This window comes from Papio anubis, chromosome 7 (assembly GCF_008728515.1).
Source record: "Papio anubis isolate 15944 chromosome 7, Panubis1.0, whole genome shotgun sequence".
NCBI classification, from domain to species: Eukaryota; Metazoa; Chordata; class Mammalia; order Primates; family Cercopithecidae; genus Papio; species Papio anubis.
This window is the reverse complement of record NC_044982.1, coordinates 10,241,794-10,259,725: the sequence shown is the minus strand read 5'-3', so window position 1 is coordinate 10,259,725 and position 17,932 is coordinate 10,241,794. Positions and strand designations below refer to the sequence as shown.

At 38.5% G+C, this 17,932-nt stretch overlaps 1 protein-coding gene across 8 annotated transcripts in view; it reads right to left on the bottom strand.

Moving 5' to 3' along the window:
• ATG2B (autophagy related 2B) overlaps window positions 1-17,932 on the bottom strand; it is an 84,674-nt gene that overhangs the window by 14,399 nt on the left and 52,343 nt on the right. For all 8 annotated transcript variants that reach the window (XR_650090.3, XM_009212216.4, XM_003902245.4 and 5 more), the window contains 10 exons: window positions 16,668-16,738; window positions 16,119-16,195; window positions 15,704-15,874; window positions 13,710-13,851; window positions 11,053-11,255; window positions 9,922-10,148; window positions 8,823-8,931; window positions 7,419-7,613; window positions 6,353-6,454; window positions 158-236 (listed from right to left, as the gene is read on the bottom strand). Coding sequence is in view for 7 of the 8 variants with exons in the window: in XM_009212216.4 (XP_009210480.2) it covers window positions 158-236; window positions 6,353-6,454; window positions 7,419-7,613; window positions 8,823-8,931; window positions 9,922-10,148; window positions 11,053-11,255; window positions 13,710-13,851; window positions 15,704-15,874; window positions 16,119-16,195; window positions 16,668-16,738 (1,376 nt within the window). In the remaining variant the exon portion in view is untranslated. The remainder of the gene's footprint in view (window positions 1-157; window positions 237-6,352; window positions 6,455-7,418; window positions 7,614-8,822; window positions 8,932-9,921; window positions 10,149-11,052; window positions 11,256-13,709; window positions 13,852-15,703; window positions 15,875-16,118; window positions 16,196-16,667; window positions 16,739-17,932) is intronic.

Here is a 17,932-nt window from a genome sequence, read left to right as displayed (position 1 = left end):
TATAAACAGCATTCGCAAAAATCAACAAAAATAAACACAGAACACATTTACATAAGTGGGAATAAATATTATAAGTACAGTCTCAAAAAAGCCTCATAACAATCAAAATCAATCCAAGTACTTGGTATAGCCTTTTCAAACTATACATATTTAATACCTTCTGGATCTGGAGTCATTTGAAGCTCTACTTCTGTAGAAAGACTTGTGAAGAAATCCTTCAGGAAGAACAAGGCATCCTAAAATTAAGAGATGTAATTTTAACTAAGGAAGAAAAAAAATCACCTATTTCTAAAACTATGAAACAAAGTATCTTAAACTCATATATTTTACTCATTGTTCAAATATAGCTACAATTTACTGAATCCCTTCTCTATGCCAGTCATTATTCCCATTCTTCCCCCGACCACATACACGCACACACAGATACACACTTCCCTTTTAATTCTCATAACTCTATGAGGAAATTAATTTATAGGTATGAAAACTGAGAGACAGAAGTTAAAGATTACAAAGGTAAAAAGGACTAAATCAAAGTACATTTGAGTTTTCTTAGAAATGGAGCACTCTCACTCTTGGCACTAGCTCTCATTCTGCATTGTGGTGATAATATTACCAACAATCATGTGCTGGACATTTTTTTTTTTTTTTTTTTTTGAGATGGAGTCTGGCTTTGTTGCACAGGCTGGATTCTGGCTGTTGCCCAGGCTGGAGCGCAGTGGCACAATCTCGGCTCACTGTAAGCTCCGCCTCCCGGGTTCATGCCATTCTCCTGCCTCAGCCTCCCGAGTAGCTGGGACTACAGGCGCCCGCCACCACGCCCGGCTAATTTTTTGCATTTTCAGTAGAGACGGGGTTTTACCATGGGTACACTTTTAAGTGTCTTCAAAGTTTCAAATGACTTACTTCTGCTTTTATCATACATTATATTGCCTTAATACATTTCATCATTGAACATGATATTCAAAATAATCAAAATAATCCATTCAGTGTGGTCTCTCCTGAAATTACATAATTACAAACAAAAACTGCATGGCTCCATCTTCACATTGTATGTACATGCCATATTTGCCCATTATTGGCAGCTTCGTTTTGCCTATCTCACTCAAACTGACAAATATATCTTCGAGGATATATTTGTATACATGCCTAAGCCTGATCTTATTCTTTTCTTTCATTAAAAAAAAAATCCTAAACTGGCTGGGTGCAGTGTTCACACCTGTAATCCCAACACTTTGGGAGGCTGAGGCAGGCAGATCATGAGGTCAGGAGTTTAAGACCGGCCTGGCCAACACAGTGAAATCCCATGTCTACTAAAAACACAAAAAATTAGCCAGGCGTGGTGGCAGGCGCCTGTAATCCCAGCTACTCAGGAGGCTGAGGCAAGAGAATCACTTGAACCTGGGAGGCAGAAGCTGCAGCGAGCAGAAATCGCACCACTGCACTCCAGCCCGGGCAATAGTGCGAGACACTGTCTCAAAAAAAAAAACCCTAAACTAACACAAAACATTAATACTGTGCCAAAATGCAATGTGAAGGGTCAAAATATGTGGTGGCACACCAATACAGTTTGACAATTCCAAAAGCTCTGTCTACTGATCACATATCTCAGAAGTACAAATGATGCAAATGAGAAGGATACTCTAAGTAACATGCATATGGGAGACTAAGCAATGGACTGCAGAGCAAGCAGGTGGTTTCGACAGTAGTGGAAATATTCTGGTTCTGAAGCAGGGTAGTGGGTTCATGAATTGTTCATTATATTGTTATGCTTTACATATATATTCATGTATGTATTTTATATATTATTTCCACTATACGCATTTAATATATATAATTCCTATTTTACCAAAGATTACATGTTTACAGTTTAACAGACTATTCTTTGGCCACTAGATGGTGATATTTTAATGCCATAAATGGTGGGACTCCATGATTACCTTCAAAAAAAACAGCAAATTTTCAAGTATCAATCTGCTCTTTAAGAAAAAAAAGGGGGGGAACCAAAGAGACAATAGTTTCTACTCATTTTTCACCACAAATGCACAAAACAACAGATAAAGAGATGCTAATCACCAGCTTTTTAAAATGTTCTCAAAATTTTTTGATTTTAGTATATATGCTAAACTCTTTACAAATCAGTAAGATCAACAACTCAATTTTATTTTATTTTATTTTACAGATGGGGGTCTCGCTCTGTCACCCAGACTGGAGTACAGTAGTGTGATCATGGCTCACTGCAGCCTCCACCTCCTGAGTTCAAGCAATCCTCCCACTTCAGCCTCCTGAGAAGCTGGGAATATAGGCAGGCACCACCATGCCTGGCTAATTTTTTTTCTATTTTTTGTAGAAACAAGATCTCACTATGTTGCCCAGGCTGATCTTGAACTTCTAGGCTCACGCAATCCTCCTGCCTTGGCCTCCCAAAGTGGTGAGATTACAGGCATGAGTAACCCGCACCCAACCCAAACAACCCAATTTTAAAACTACCAAGACACAGACACTTCACAAACACGAAAGAAAATACACAAATGGCTAATACGCACATAAAAAGATGTTCAGCATCACCTGTTATCAGGGAGATTCCATTTAAAACCACAGTGTACACAAAGCATACCAGCTCAAATTTTAAAAACGACAATACCAAGTTTGGCAAGGCTATGAAGCAGCCGCAGCTCTCGTGGCTATTGGTGGGAATGTGCCATGAAGCAGCCACTGTGAAGAGCTGTTTGGCAGCTTCTTAAGATAGCTCAGCATACACCTATCTTATGACCCAGAAATTCTACTCTTACATGTGTATTTATTCAACCAAGATAAATGAAAACATATACCCATAAAAAGACTTCTACATAAATTTCCTAACAGCTTTATTCCTGAGACCCAAAACCATGCAGCAACCTCAACGTGAACCAGCAGGTAAACAGATAAACTGTGGTATATCCACAGCGAAATCCTACTCAGCAATAAAAATGAATGTGGATACATGCTACAACATGGATGGATCTCAAAGACTTAAGGGTAAGTACAGGAAGTCAAGTACAATTCCATTTACATGAAGTTGCAGAACAGGAGACAACTGATCTATGGTGACCAAAAGATCAGTTAGTAGTCACTTTGGGATGGTGAAGATGAGCTACGAAGGGACATGAGTGGAGTCTTCAGGGTAAGGAAAATGTTCTATATCTCAACTGGGGTAGTAGCTACTCAAGTGTGTAAATCTGTGAAACCTCCACTGAACACTTAAAAGCTGTGCATTTTAGTATATGTAAATTATACCTCAATGCAATCAATTTTTTAAAACTTTAAAAACTTGTTTATGCTAAACTTTGACTGTAAAATATGTCTAGTTTGAAGATCCTATGATACATGATATTAATACTGCACTATGACTTACAGTGTTAAAAGAATTCCTTTTAATGTCACAATCAAGGAAGCAATGATGATGAAAATCACAATTGTGCAAACTGGTGCTCTGTGTTCATCCTATACAGCCTGGGTTGAGCACTTACTTATTTACTAGAATGGTCTCCCAATCCCAGTCCACAATCAGAATAAGGCTCTTGGTACCTTTACAAAAATCTTCACCTGCCTAGCTCCACTACACTCCTTAAGATTCACCTTGAATGTCACCACCTCCAGAAAGCCTTTCCTGAGCATCCCTCACCCTTCCAAACTCCCAGTCTAGGTTAAGAGCCGTCTTCTGCTCAGGCATACCATCCCATGCCTATCTGTATCACTTGTACTCAATCACAGCACATCAAAACTATCTCTTTATGTCAGTCTTCTATAAAGACATCCTTGAAGAGAGAGATGTCTTATTCATCTTTGTATCCCCAGCATCCTAGCATAAAACCTAGGACAAGGTAGGTATTCACCAAATGGTTTTGAATGAATTGATACACTTTCCCTGCAGAGTTCCCGGCAGTACAAAACTAAAATGGACAACAGGCTAGCAGAGTCAGGAAATCTGGCCCCCTTCCTATTTTGAATCTCAAACTAGTTGTATGACCTCCATCATCCACTTATCCACCAGATGGGACTCATTCCGTCTGCAATGCTTATTGCCTGCCCTATGGGAACACTGAGCTTTGGAAGCAGTTGCACTTAACTTCAATAGCAATGTAGCTTTTTCCAAAACATGAAAGAATAATGTGTTGCTTTCATACTTCACATGATTCAATTAAGATGAGTAAGTGGGGATGTGCTTGGTTAGAAAAATAATACTCAAAGCATTATCATTCACCAACTGATTTGTTTTCACAAGAAAAAATAAACAAAAATATTTGGTTTTCTACTCAGATGACCATTTACTATCCCAAAATATGGTATAGCAATCTTAAAAGAGGCAAACTAAAAAGAATTTTTGTGTTAGGTGATATAGCTCATTAACACTTACATATTTGTAGTGTGGCTTTTTTCCTAGCTTTTATGTCTTAATGAATTATTTCTCATTCTTCCTCAGGATAGTCATAAAATTTATTTCCCTGATGGTTCTAAGATTAATAACTCCCCACTTTAAAATCATAACGCCTTAGAGTTCTAAATAAGAAATTATGTTCAATATTAAATTAAAAGTCTATTAAAGAAAATTAGGGCGGGCACAGTGGCTTATGCCTATAATCCCAGCACTTTGGGAGGCCAAGGTGGGAAGATTACTTGAGCCCAGGAGTTCAAGACCAGTCTGGGCAACACAATGGGACCATGTCTCTACAAAAAAATAAAAATAGAAAATTAGCTGGACATAGTGGTATGCATCTGTAATCCCAGCTATTCAGGAGTCAGAGGCGGGAGGACAGTTTGAGCCCAGGAGGTCAAGGCTACAGTGAGCCATGATCTACACTCCAGCCTGGGTGACAGAGTGAGACACTGTCGGGGGAAAAAAAAAGAAAGAAAATTGGATTTCCTAAGTTTGGTAAAGTCATGCCAGAAAGATGTATCTTACTCAAAGTCTTGTTCACACTGGCGATTTCCACAGATCAATTTTCCCACAAATATTTCATTGTATTTCCACTAGACCAATCAATATATGGATAAATTTAGTTAAAGTATGGATATCAAAATATCTTCTTTTCATAATGATAAAACATAAACCTTAAGTACTGACTGGCAAGTCTAATCTAGCTCAGAGGCTATAAGCATTAATGTAGAGCTATGCTAAGCTTCTGTACTTCACAGTACATTTTCTCTAAGACAGTGCCTATTTTTTGTTTATAAATACTATTTTAAGCTCATTCTTGAAATACTTGTTACGTGCTTTTATTCAAGTTTTATTTAAACAACTAATGAACATTATTCAATCAGTACTATTTAAGCAAATTAATAACATCCACTCCACAAATAAATACTCTACTTTGAAACCTGAGCTCATATCAACACAATTTCTGTCAAGAGGGTTTTGTTATTTCAAAGCAGATTAGTTAAAAACTCCATTTATATTCTGCAGTTATCATATGCTATGTTATTATTGAATAACAACAGTTAACATTACTGATCCCTAACCTAGTGTGTCAGGCACCCAGCTAATGTTTTTCACACACTGATTTATTTAAACTTCATTTTAAAAGCATTATGATACACGTATTACTACTTCTCCCATTTTATCAATGAAGGAACTAAGGCTTGGAGGTGTTAAGTAACTTACCCAAAGCCATACAACTTAGTAAAAGCTACAGAACTCAGACTGGAACCCAGGTCTGACTCCAAACCCATGCTTCTTCGCTATGATATTACTATACCTTGGCTAAGCATCCTATTTTCACACACCTTGGGAAAAAGTTTCTGGAAGAGGTACCAGCTATGTTTTAAACAGCTCTCTGGGTCAAAGCAAAGTCCAGAATTTGTTGGGATGCCTGCTAGAATATGGGAAAGTGGATTTCACTGTGCCCAATCCCAATTTTTTTTTAGGGAAAGTCTAAATCTCTGTTGTTTCTGACTTCTTTATGTATACCAATTTACTCATTTCTCATTTTGCCCAGCACAGAAAGAATTCTCTTCTAGATGCTTCAATGAAGACAGAGCAGAATTCAATTCATCAGGGAATCCTCTAATACACTCTGAAAATATATGCATATCTGAACTGGGAGTACAGTACTTAAGGATCAGAGAACAAGAAGCAGGTATTAAGGTCTACGTCACACCATGAGTAGGAGACTGGGGAATAACATCTAATGATGTTTACTCACCCACAGTTCAGATTCCAAACATCTAATGAACTTGCCCTATTCTTTATCAGAAGTTTGCTTTAAGTATGTAACCGCTATAAAAGTTCAATAATGATAAACATTGCAATTCCCTTATTCTGAACATGCAGTCTCTATCTAACTGTAACAGCAGGAATCGCGCTTATGCTACAAACCTGGTCAATATTGAGGCGGAGCGGCATCAGCGACACTCTCAAGCAGCACTCCTGTGGGGACCTGCCAGATTCTGGACACACATGTAAGGCTTTCACTGTCAACTACAAGGCAAGAAAGAGAATAGCATTTTTCCACAATAATATGATGACCTTCTTCTCTTTAAAAATGAGAAAAAAAAGAAAAATTCCTATTCCTATACTGTATGAGAAAAAGAGGAATTGTTCACCCTCTTTTCTTAAAAGACTGAATCAAACATTTTTGGGTCACATGCCCCTATCAATAATCTGATTAAAGGCTGGGCACGATGGCTCATGCCGGTAATCTCAACACTTTGGGAGGCCAAGGTGGGAGGATTACTTGAGTTCAGGAGTTCCAGACCAGCCTGTGAAACATACAAAAACCCCATCTCCACAAAAAACAAAAAATTAGCCAGGCATGGTGGTGCATGCCTGTAGTCCCAGCTACTCAGGAGGTTGAATGGGAGGAAGTTTGAGCCCAGGAGGTTGAGGCTACATTGAGCCATGATCTGCACTCCAGCCTGGGTTACGGAGTGAGACACTGTCGGGGATGCGGGGGAGGCGGGGAGGGGAACTGCTTAAAGATATAGACTCTCTTTAGAGGAAAAATTGCAGATGGATAATATTGTACTTAGTAACAGGAGTTTACTGAAACCCTGAAGCTAACCATAGGCCCATATTCCAAAAGCAAATTCTATGAAGGACCTCCAAAGTCCTGAATGAATCATTTCTACCTTACCAAGATGTAAAGAGTGTTAGAAATCTGGAACACCTTCAGCAATACTACATATTTTGTATAGATCACTAGGGACTTCTAGTTTCCCTCAGATATCAATTTATTAGCAATTAGAGTTAATGGACCCTAGAAGTGACATACAAAATAATTTTTTAAACATAAAACTTTAAGCAATACATTCAAAAGGGATTTTCCACATTAAAATGAGAAAAGATATCTAGTAATTTTCCCTACTTTAACTCTCCTGCAGTTAGATATAATAAAAACACGTTTCCAACACTAACATAACAAAACAATGAGGTTAACTCTTACCATGTTGGAGTGAGCTTTTCGAGGCATTTCTTTACTACAATACAGGTATAAAAATTTATTCATTTGTGATGTTGCCAAACGATCTCGAATCTCAAGATCCTGAACAATGAACACCTGTCGGGAGACTGGGTGTTCTGAGAGGCTGGAATCACAGTCAGGTTTGCATGGGGGGTAGACTTCATGCTGAAACTTCACCTTAACAGATAAGGAGAACGAACGTGGAACAATTCTTTACATTTTATTAAACTGTATTTTCTCTTTAAAATGCAAAATATCACTCATCTTTCCTTTGAATTCTACCTCAGCTTACGATTCCACCTTCAAAAAAATCAACAACATGACATTCCTTCACTTGTTCACTCATTTATTAATCTACAGTGCTCCCTGCTTGTCCAAGGTTTTGCTTTACACAGTCTGTTACCAATGGTCAACTGAGGTCCAAAAATATTACAGTATTTTGAGACCAAGAGAAACACCTTTTATATAACTTTTATTGTAGTATACTGTTATAACTGTTCTATTTTATGATTCATTATTGTTAATCTCTTACTGTGCCTAACTTAGAAATTAAACTTTACCTTAGGTATGTATAAATAGGAAAAAACACAGTATACATAAAGTTCAGTACTATCTGCAGTTTCAGGCATCCACTGAGACTATTACCATGTATGCCTGTGGATAAGGGGGACTATGTGGACCCTACCATACACAGAGAAGCTTGACTAACATTTCTTATTTGACCTTGGTAAAATCCCTTATTTCCAAGGAAAATTCTCAGTAGGAATAAGACATAAAATTATTATCTTGCATACCTATGAAACTGCTTTAGAATGAATCAACAGAGGCAGGGTTCAAGTTCCAAAAGGAGGCACAGATATGATTAAATACATGGAATTGTCATCACTACAATATTGCTATGCTAACTATCCTAAAATATGACACTTGGTACAATCTCAGACAAGCTGGTAGAATTAAATGCATGTGATGCCATCAATGGTCTGGCCCTACTGGTCTCTAGTCATTCACAAAGGACCTGCCAGATGCACTGTCCAAACACAGGCTTTCCCAGACAGATGCTCTAGGGCAGCATCTCCTCAGTCTGACCCTACCTCAGACTTCCTGAATCAGAAACTCTGGGGTGGAGTCCAGAAACCTGTGTTTTAATAAGCCCTCCAGGGGATTCTGAGCTTGCTCAACTCTGAGAACCACTGCTCTACAGGTAGCCCAGGCAAACAAAAATAAAAGAAAAACACCTCAGTCTTCTTAGAACATTTGAGAATGAAAAAGAGGTAAGAGTTTTATACAAGATCCTTGCACTTTTCCAATCCAAAGGGTGGGGGATAACAAAAGAACCCCCCGCAATGTCCTACTTAAGTGGATTTTTCCTTTCAAATGCCATCTTACCTTGCTGAGCTGTATTTCCATTAAAAAGTCATGGTTTCTTCCTTTTCCCCCACATACTGTATTACGTCCATGTCTTGTGGGTGTGTGAGAAGGCGAACTGTGCGGACTACTAAAATGAGCAACAACAACAAAAAAAACCCTTTTGTTAAAGGAATATTCAAAGAAAGTCAATGAATCACATTAAGGAAAATGGTAAGATGAAAGACAAAGTAAGAGTACAGAGCTATCAGAACACTGCCACAAATTACTAGAAACCAAAACCGTATCTTCTTTACTCTGGAGACATTGAAAACACACATTTTATTATTGTCATTAGAGTAATCATCTGCTTGCTAAATACTCAAAACTACCAGAAAAGCTAATCATGATGCTGGAATCCGTATCACAGGATACACTTAGAAATAAGACCTCCTTATAAGCTTCTTGTTACTTTGGAAACCCTTTATAGTCAGAGCACAAGTCCTTGGAATCCCAACTAATACACAAAATAATTATAGTAAAGTTCGATGTGTTTTAAAATCACTTTTAAGTAGAAAAAGTTGCTGAACCATTGTGTCAAACGTTACTGCTCCATGCAGCCTCCAAGCCATACCCCACCTCAACAAGGAAGTCTGTCCCCTACACAGATTCTGTCCACCTGATTCTCTCCCAGCGACCGGCACACTGCACTTGTCTCACAGGCGCTCAATGACCACTGACTCTCTGCTCAGTGCCCTGCTGGATGCTGGGGACAGGGTTTGCCCGGGCCCCGCCTCCTGACACACTTCTTGCACTTCACTGCCCTCTGTCACTCACATGACTCACAGGACTTACTTATTTTTGTGAAGTAAGTACATGGTAGATACCTGAAAATTTCTGCTGAATGAAAATGACGAAAGTCAACATTTTAGTAAAAATACGAATAATACAAATAAGTTCACAATTGGAAAACTGTAAGAGTGACATTTAAATTACAGTTTTTAATGCTACTTTATTAATAATTCTTAAAACGATAAATTCTATTTTTTTCTCTCTAAAGGGGAAATGGAAAATTCTATTTATTTTTCTATGAAAAGAATATATTGGCCTGCCAAATAAACTTACATAGTAATTAACTTACATATAACTTTTAGCCAGAGAAGTGGGAGGGACTGTTCCAAAATCCTTTCCTCCATAAAGATGCCAGACAAGAGAGACCTCCTTCACCACATAGCGAACCACAGGAATGGGAAAGTGTAAGGGGGCTTTGCTCCTATCAGTCTTCTTAACAGGCAGACTGAAATAATTGTCTCTTATCACAATTGCATCATCAACCATGATTTTTATAACTGGTTCCTCTTCCTTCTCCTAAAATAAACAAACAGGTAACACATACTCTCTTTTCTAATTAGAAAGAACTGATTATGCTGCGCATCTCAAGGGCCATTCTTGCTTCTACATTCTTTTTAATAATTCCAATATATAAAATAACATGCTGGTTACTGACATTAGTCATCACAAAGATATTCTGCTTCATTAGCCATAAAATAAACTCTCTTTGTTCTACGTAAACCACTCCACAAGGATTTTTTATGGTTTACAATTCTGCTTTCACTACTTGTTTGATAATAAAAAAGCAAAAATTTAGTGTGTGGGTATTTTTTTTGTTGTTTAAAGTCAATACTGCAAACCAAAAGTTAACAAATTTCAACACACAGATGATATTACCATGTTTTTAATAACAGGTTTATCCTGAGTTTGATTGTTTGGATTTTTAAAAATTTAACCAGAAGGTTCTCAGAATTTAGTAGACAAATACAGTCACCAACTGGACAATTCCTGGAAACTTTCCAAATACACACACACACACCCTTATATCTATACATACACACAAACACACCCCAACCATCAGCCTTCACACAAACCATATCTTATCTTTTCCAATTCTTGGACTAGCAATTCTGTGCAGCAGATCCTTCTGCCATTTAATTTCACGATCTTTGAAGAGTCATCTTACTACATAAAAAATCTGGAGTTCAATAATCTATGTTGGAAATTTTGCAAATAACATTCTTCTCTGAGTCTCTAGATGTGTCACAGAAATAGTAAAGTACAGTAACCATTTACAAACTGTCAACAGTATATTAAAAAAACAAAGTAATTCTGAACTATAAAGAATTGACAAAATCAACAGAATTTTCTCCAGGTACCCCTTTGGTCAATCCAATTTGTAACACCATTCAAGACTTCAATAATGTTATTAATGTATTACCTGCATGGCTGCTTTTGGTGCAAAAAGAATGCAAAAGTCATCATTCTCAGTAGGTACGCCTGTCATTGCATCACTGATGAAATGGTGAGAGAATGAGGCATAGGTGGGGCCGGGCTCCTGGGATACATTCCCACTCTCATCAGGAAACAGGAAGAGGTCTGAACAACATGGCTCCTGAATTTGAGATTTTTCATCCAAAACACCTAGATAAAAAGATTACAACATTTTGGCACACTTTGAAATATCAACAACAACAACAAGCATTTTAACCATGTGTCAGATATATGTTGTGTGCTTTTATCTGCAATATCTCATTTATTTCTTAAAATAAGTCTATGAATCTGAGGCTTAAAGACAGCTTAAGTAACATGAACCAAAACACCTCAACAAGAGTCAGAAATACATCAAAAACCACTAATAGGCCAGGCATGGGGGCTCACGCCTGTAATCCCAGCACTTTAGGAGGCCGAGGTGGGTGGATCGCCTGAGGTCAGGAGTTAAGAGATCAGCCTGGCCAACATGATGAAACCCCGTCTCTACTAAAAATACAAAATTTAGCTGGGCACGGTGGCGCACACCTGCAGTCCCAGGTACCTGGGAGGCTGAGGTAGCAGAATCGTTTGAACCCGGGAGGCGGAGGTTGCGGTGAGCTGACATCACACCACTGCAGTTCAGCCTGGGTGACAGAGCAAGACCTTGTCAAAAAAAAACAAAACAAACCAAAAAAACCTAATAAAAAGATTAATGATAAATTTGAAATGGCAATGTCATAAAGACAGTTTCCTCTCAGTTAGTTGGCGTTGAGGAAGCTCAGGACTTCAGCAGTTGCTAGTTAGTGTTGAGTGGAGTTTTGCTTTAGCCAGGATTTCACCTTTGACAATTCTGTCCTATGGGCGGAGCTCTGGAAGAAACTTCTTGAACGATATTACAATGGGAGGGGAAACTGGTTACATTTAGCAGAGCCTTGCTGAGGGGAGAGAAGAATAGCTGTTGAGCAAGCATTAGGTGGCAGAGGAGACAGCGATTCAAGTAAGAAAAGAAGACCACTACCTGGGGTCTGGGATACCCAAACTGGACACCTAATCTTAGGCAGCTATCGCGAAAGATGACATGTGCACCAAAATCTGTATGTCAACATATATTTTAATATGTTTATATTACATATTAAGAGTCACTCATACTCATTCTTTCCCCATTCATTCATTAAAACCAAACACTGTGATGGGGCTGAGAACACTAAGCTGAATCAAGATACATTTTGGCTTTAAGAGATTCACAGATTAGATTTCAAATTCTTCTACAGCAGTACCTCAGAATTACTCATCCTTACAGGTACCCAGGGCCTAGTACAGAATCTTGTATATTGAAGCCACCCAGTAAATAAACACTAAATATTCTTTCCCATGTAATTAAGGTAGCTGCTAATATATATACATATATATACACACACACAAATATAATATAAATACATATATAAATTTATTTATTTATTTATTTATTTTTGAGACAGAATCTTGCTCTATTACCCGGGCTGGAGTGCAGTGGCACAATCTTGGCTCACTGCAACCTCCGTCTCCTGGGCTCAGGTGATCTTCCCACCCCACCTAAGCCTCCCAAGTATCTGGAACTACAGGCGCCTGCCAACACACCCCACATCTAGCTTTTTTTTTTTTTTTAATTGGAGACATGGGGTTTCACCATGTTGGCCAGGCTGGTCTCAAACTCCTGAGTTCAAGTGATCCACCTGCCTCAGCCTCCCAAAGTGCTAGGATTACAGGTGTGAGCCACTGTGCCCAGCCTAGCTGCTAATATTTATTACAAATATTGTAGTACATAGAACACTAGAAGTCCCAGTTTGCTTCCTTAGTTCTAATTTATCCTAAATTAGCAAGAAAGCAACAGTTAACACTAGACTTTTAAAACACCATGAAATAATTTTTTAATTAAGATTTCCCAATATATAGATACAGCTATGACCATTCAATTAGAAAAAAATACTGTTGAAATAGAGGCTTTAAAATGTTTACCTGCTTCCATTTGGCTTTCAAGGATCTTGAATCACCTGGGTCCCTCTTTGCTTATCCAACTTTATTATCTAATTCTTTTCAACAAGAAGGGAACTTTTGTTTCAGTAAGAGCCCGAATGTCATGGCTAAATAACTGAGGCTCATGCATGCCTTTGTCTGTGTTCTGTTGATGTTAGTGACCTTGCCAAGATCACCTTCTCCTCCCTCTTTACCTACCTAAATCCCATCCACTTATAAAAAGCCAAGCCATCTTACTTTACTAAAGTCTAATAAAATTATCCCAATCCTTTCTGAGGGGAGCAGAGGATATACCACATTTGAAAGAGTTTTCTTACATCATTTATCAATCGGTCTAAGTATTGGCACCAGTCTTGTGACCACTTGTTTTACTAGGCTACAAGCTATCAGAAAACATAAGCTCTGCCTTCTACTCCCTCTGTATCCCTGACACCATCCGGGCCAGAGTTACGTATTTACTAGACACTGAGCAGACACAAGCTGAATGATTAACAGGTATCTATAAAAACTCATATGCGTCTTTAATAAATGACTTATTAAGTTTATGAGAACACAAATAATGTAAGCCCCAACATTAACATCAGTGCTCCCTGAGAAGAGCCCTGGTCTTACCATTAGCCTGTGGTTTTACTGACGAGGTGGCTTGCTGCATGTCAATCTCCTCCATAGCATCACTCATCAGATCTCGTAATATTTGTTGATCTGCTTCAGGAAGTACTGGACCACGGGAGGATGATCGACCACTGGAATCTACCTATAGACAAAAAACCTAATTAAAAATAACTGAAAATGCTCTTAAGAGGCAAACTACTTACATTTATTTTATCCCAGAAACACTGTACAAAAACATTGTACATTGTACAAAAACATCAGAAATAGAAACCTACTCACTTTTCTATGCCCAGCAGCTGTTATATTTCAAGTTTTTAGTATTATCACCCTAACAGATACTGGCAAAGAGCAACAAATGTGTCATCACCTCAAAGTGAGCACAGTGAACTGGGATCTTGAAGAGGCAATGCATTTGAAAACAGGGAAGGTGAACAAACTGCAATAAAGCTGGGAAAGGGGATAACTAAATAAGTTTGATCTCCTCAACTCTGATGGTTGCAATGACTTTCATCCCTTTGACATAAAGTCCCTGTAGGTTGAAGCCTCATTTCTTGGACACCTAACCACAGTAGGGGAAACACACAGCAGGGGAAATCTACTAAACAGTGAATCAGAGTTTAGTTCCAGCACCCATACCTAACCATTTTGGTTAGTGAACTGTAGATTCATTAAACCCAGATCATGCTTTTTATATGTGAATATGACTCTAAAATAGCAAGTTCCAAGCTGAAAGGGATAATTTAAAATAAGAAGAATGTTTTTTAAAAGGGAATAAACAGTAGGAGGGGTACCATAAATCACCATATCATGAGAATACAGCAGGAACAAAGAGTCACAAACAGAAATGTAACACAAATAAAGTGTAAAATAATCCTGAACAAAAGAAAACAAACACAATGCCAGTCAGGCATTTGCTAGAGAGCATAACAGAGGCTCTGGAACGTAAAGGGACTGAGAATTCTGTTCATAAGAGAGACCACAAAGAACAACACTGGAAAAGAAAAAATGCTAAACAAACTGGACATTCTTCAATTTGGACATAAGAGAAGTTAGAAAGGTGACACTTGGGGCAGAAAAGTGCATTGAACTAGACACCAAAATATCTGGGTTTGCTGCTGTTTCTGCTGTTCATTAGGGCAATCATCTAAAATCACTGGGTCTTATTAATCATTAGCCTTTCTATCTCACCAGGTCATCATGAAAGGAAAAGGAAGTCATATATGAGAAAGTACATTGAAAACTGGATTGTCTTAGAGATAAGAAATAGGGAAAATATGATGATATAAATTAAGTCTTCTGGTAACAATACTAACACCTGCCATCTATCTTTTCAGAGCATTTTTACGTACAACTTGCATAGAACAAGCTTTTACATGATAAATGTTTTCTTTCTTCCCTTAGGACAGATGAAAATAACTTAAGTCTAGCAAAAAAAAAGTATGATGTTTGTTAAGAAGATTAATGGAAACAGGCCGGGCGCGGTGGCTCAAGCCTGTAATCCCAGCACTTTGGGAGGCCGAGATGGGCGGATCACGAGGTCAGGAGATCGAGACCATCCTGGCGAACACAGTGAAACCCCGTCTCTACTAAGAAATACAAAAAAAAAAACTAGCCGGGCGAGGTGGCGGGCGCCTGTAGTCCCAGCTACTCAGGAGGCTGAGGCCGGAGAATGGCGGGAACCCGGGAGGCGGAGCTTGCAGTGAGCTGAGATCCGGCCACTGCACTCCAGCCTGGGCGGCAGAGCGAGACTCCGTCTCAAAAAAAAAAAAAAAAAAAAAAAGAAGATTAATGGAAACAAAGAATATCAAAGCAGCAGAATGGTTTTCCAAAAAGGCCCATGAAATCACCCTTCCAGACCCCATTATTCTGAAGGTAAAGAACAGATGAATGACTTTCAAAGTTTCTTTTCTACCTTATGACTGTCATGAAGACCTCAATAATGTAAACATGTCACGACATGGCAGGGACTGGAGGAATAACATTGCTGACTGTACCTTAGACCTTCTTTGAAAGGCTCCAGACTTCATGTCTGCCTTGTTAGGTGTCTGCAAGTCACCATAGCTTGCAATGTACTGAATGAGATTCATTAGTGCAGCACAAGAGTCTGAGCATGTTCTGACATGGACGACATCGCTGGAACAGTGTAACTCAAAGCGGGGCTCAGTCTGGACGAGACACAGAAAAAGGGATGAAAATGTTTTCCAAACGAGACAGAAGTTTCTTTTTTTGCATAGATTTACATGAAATAAGATATATGATAATCTGTCTCGCTACGTTAAAAAAGTATTTAAATAAACCCATTTTTAATATATTTATTTCTGACCAAAATTAGGTACACAGAAAAAAACCTCAATTTTTTAATCTCTTAAAAAATAGAACTTAAAATTTTCATTTATTTTAATAACTTACTTGCTCTCCATCAGAATCAGACTTCACTGCAGTAATGGTTAACTCCAAAAGCCCCACATCCATCACACGAACATAATCTAAAATTTTTTAAATTAAGAAAATCTCAGAGTACAGCTTTCAAAAATGTGTATCCAACCAACACCAAATACAACGAGCATTCCTTTAAAATTCATTGTAGAGAGCACTACAAATAATTATAATGCGATGAAAATATAGTTTCATCCCATAAAAGTCCTAAAATTCACTTCATTTTTTGTTAGAAACAAAAATTATCTTAAACAAAAATTTGTAGCATATATAGTAATTTGATGTACTTAACTAGCATTATAAGAACATTACAATTTCAAACTGAAAACCAACATCTGAAAAACTAAACTGTGAATATATACCACACGATCACTATATACTTAAAGACCCTTTAATCTCTAAGGATCTTTAATAAGATTCTTGGTTCACTAGCATTATCCCAGAGTTAAAATGCTTTCAAATTATTCACACACAAAAATGAGGCAGAATTCATCTACTCCATTTGTTTTTTTTAACTCTTACCTCTATTCAGATTTATAGTGACAGTATTGCATTTGTCAGACAGATGTAAAGCAGCTTCATCCAAGATTATTCTGAAGCAAGAAAAATAAAACCAACATCTGAAAAACTAAGCTTTGAGTATCATACCCCATAATCACTATATGCTTAATTGCATCATTCTTTCTTATATGAACACTGTTGAAATTATAGGCAGTTTCTAACTTAGTAACTGTCATCTAACATTTTTTAAAAACTGTTTATGAATGCTAGGAATATTTAAATTGTGTAAAGAATTAGATTAAATCATCTACTCAAATTAATTCTAAATTTTTGGCAGTTTTTAAAGAGATGCCCAAATTCACAAGGTTTAAACTATAGTATAAAGATAGAGTGGGCCAGATGTAGCGGCTCACACCTGTAATCCCAGCCGTTTGGGAAGACAAGGCAGGAGGATCAGGAGTTCTCAACTAGCCTGGGCAACATAGCAAGACCCCTTCTCTACAAAAATAAAATTTTTTTTTAAATCAGTCAGGGATAGTGGCACACGTCTATAGTCCTAGATACTCAGTAGGGTGAGGACAGAAGATTGCTTGAGCTCAGGAGTTGAAAGTTGTAATAAGCTGTGATCATGCCACTGCATTCCAGCCTGCGCCACACAGAGCAAGACCCTGTCTCTAAAATATAAAAAAATTAAATAAAAATTATAAAGTGTAACAGGTACTATGGGAAGTTTACCATATGTTTTAAAATGCAAACTTTTAAAGAATCTCCAGGGCCGGGTGCGGTGGCTCAAGCCTGTAATCCCAGCACTTTGGGAGGCCGAGACGGGCGGATCACGAGGTCAGGAGATCGAGACCATCCTGGCTAACACAGTGAAACCCCGTCTCTACTAAAAAATACAAAAAACTAGCCGGGCGAGGTGGCGGGCGCCTGTAGTCCCAGCTACTCGGGAGGCTGAGGCAGGAGAATGGCGTAAACCCGGGAGGCGGAGCTTGCAGTGAGCCGAGATCCGGCCACTGCGCTCTAGCCTAGCCTGGGCCACAGAGCCAGACTCCGTCTAAAAAAAAAAAAAAAGATACCAATAATCCGGCCGAGCACGGTGGCTCAAGCCTGTAATCCCAGCACTTTGGGAGGCCGAGACAGGAGGATCACTAGGTCAGGAGATCGAGCCCATCCTGGCTAACCTGGTAAAATCCTGTCTCTACTAAAAAATACAAAAAACTAGCCGGGCGAGGTGGCGGGCGCCTGTAGTCCCAGCTACTCAGGAGGCTGAGGCAGGAGAATGG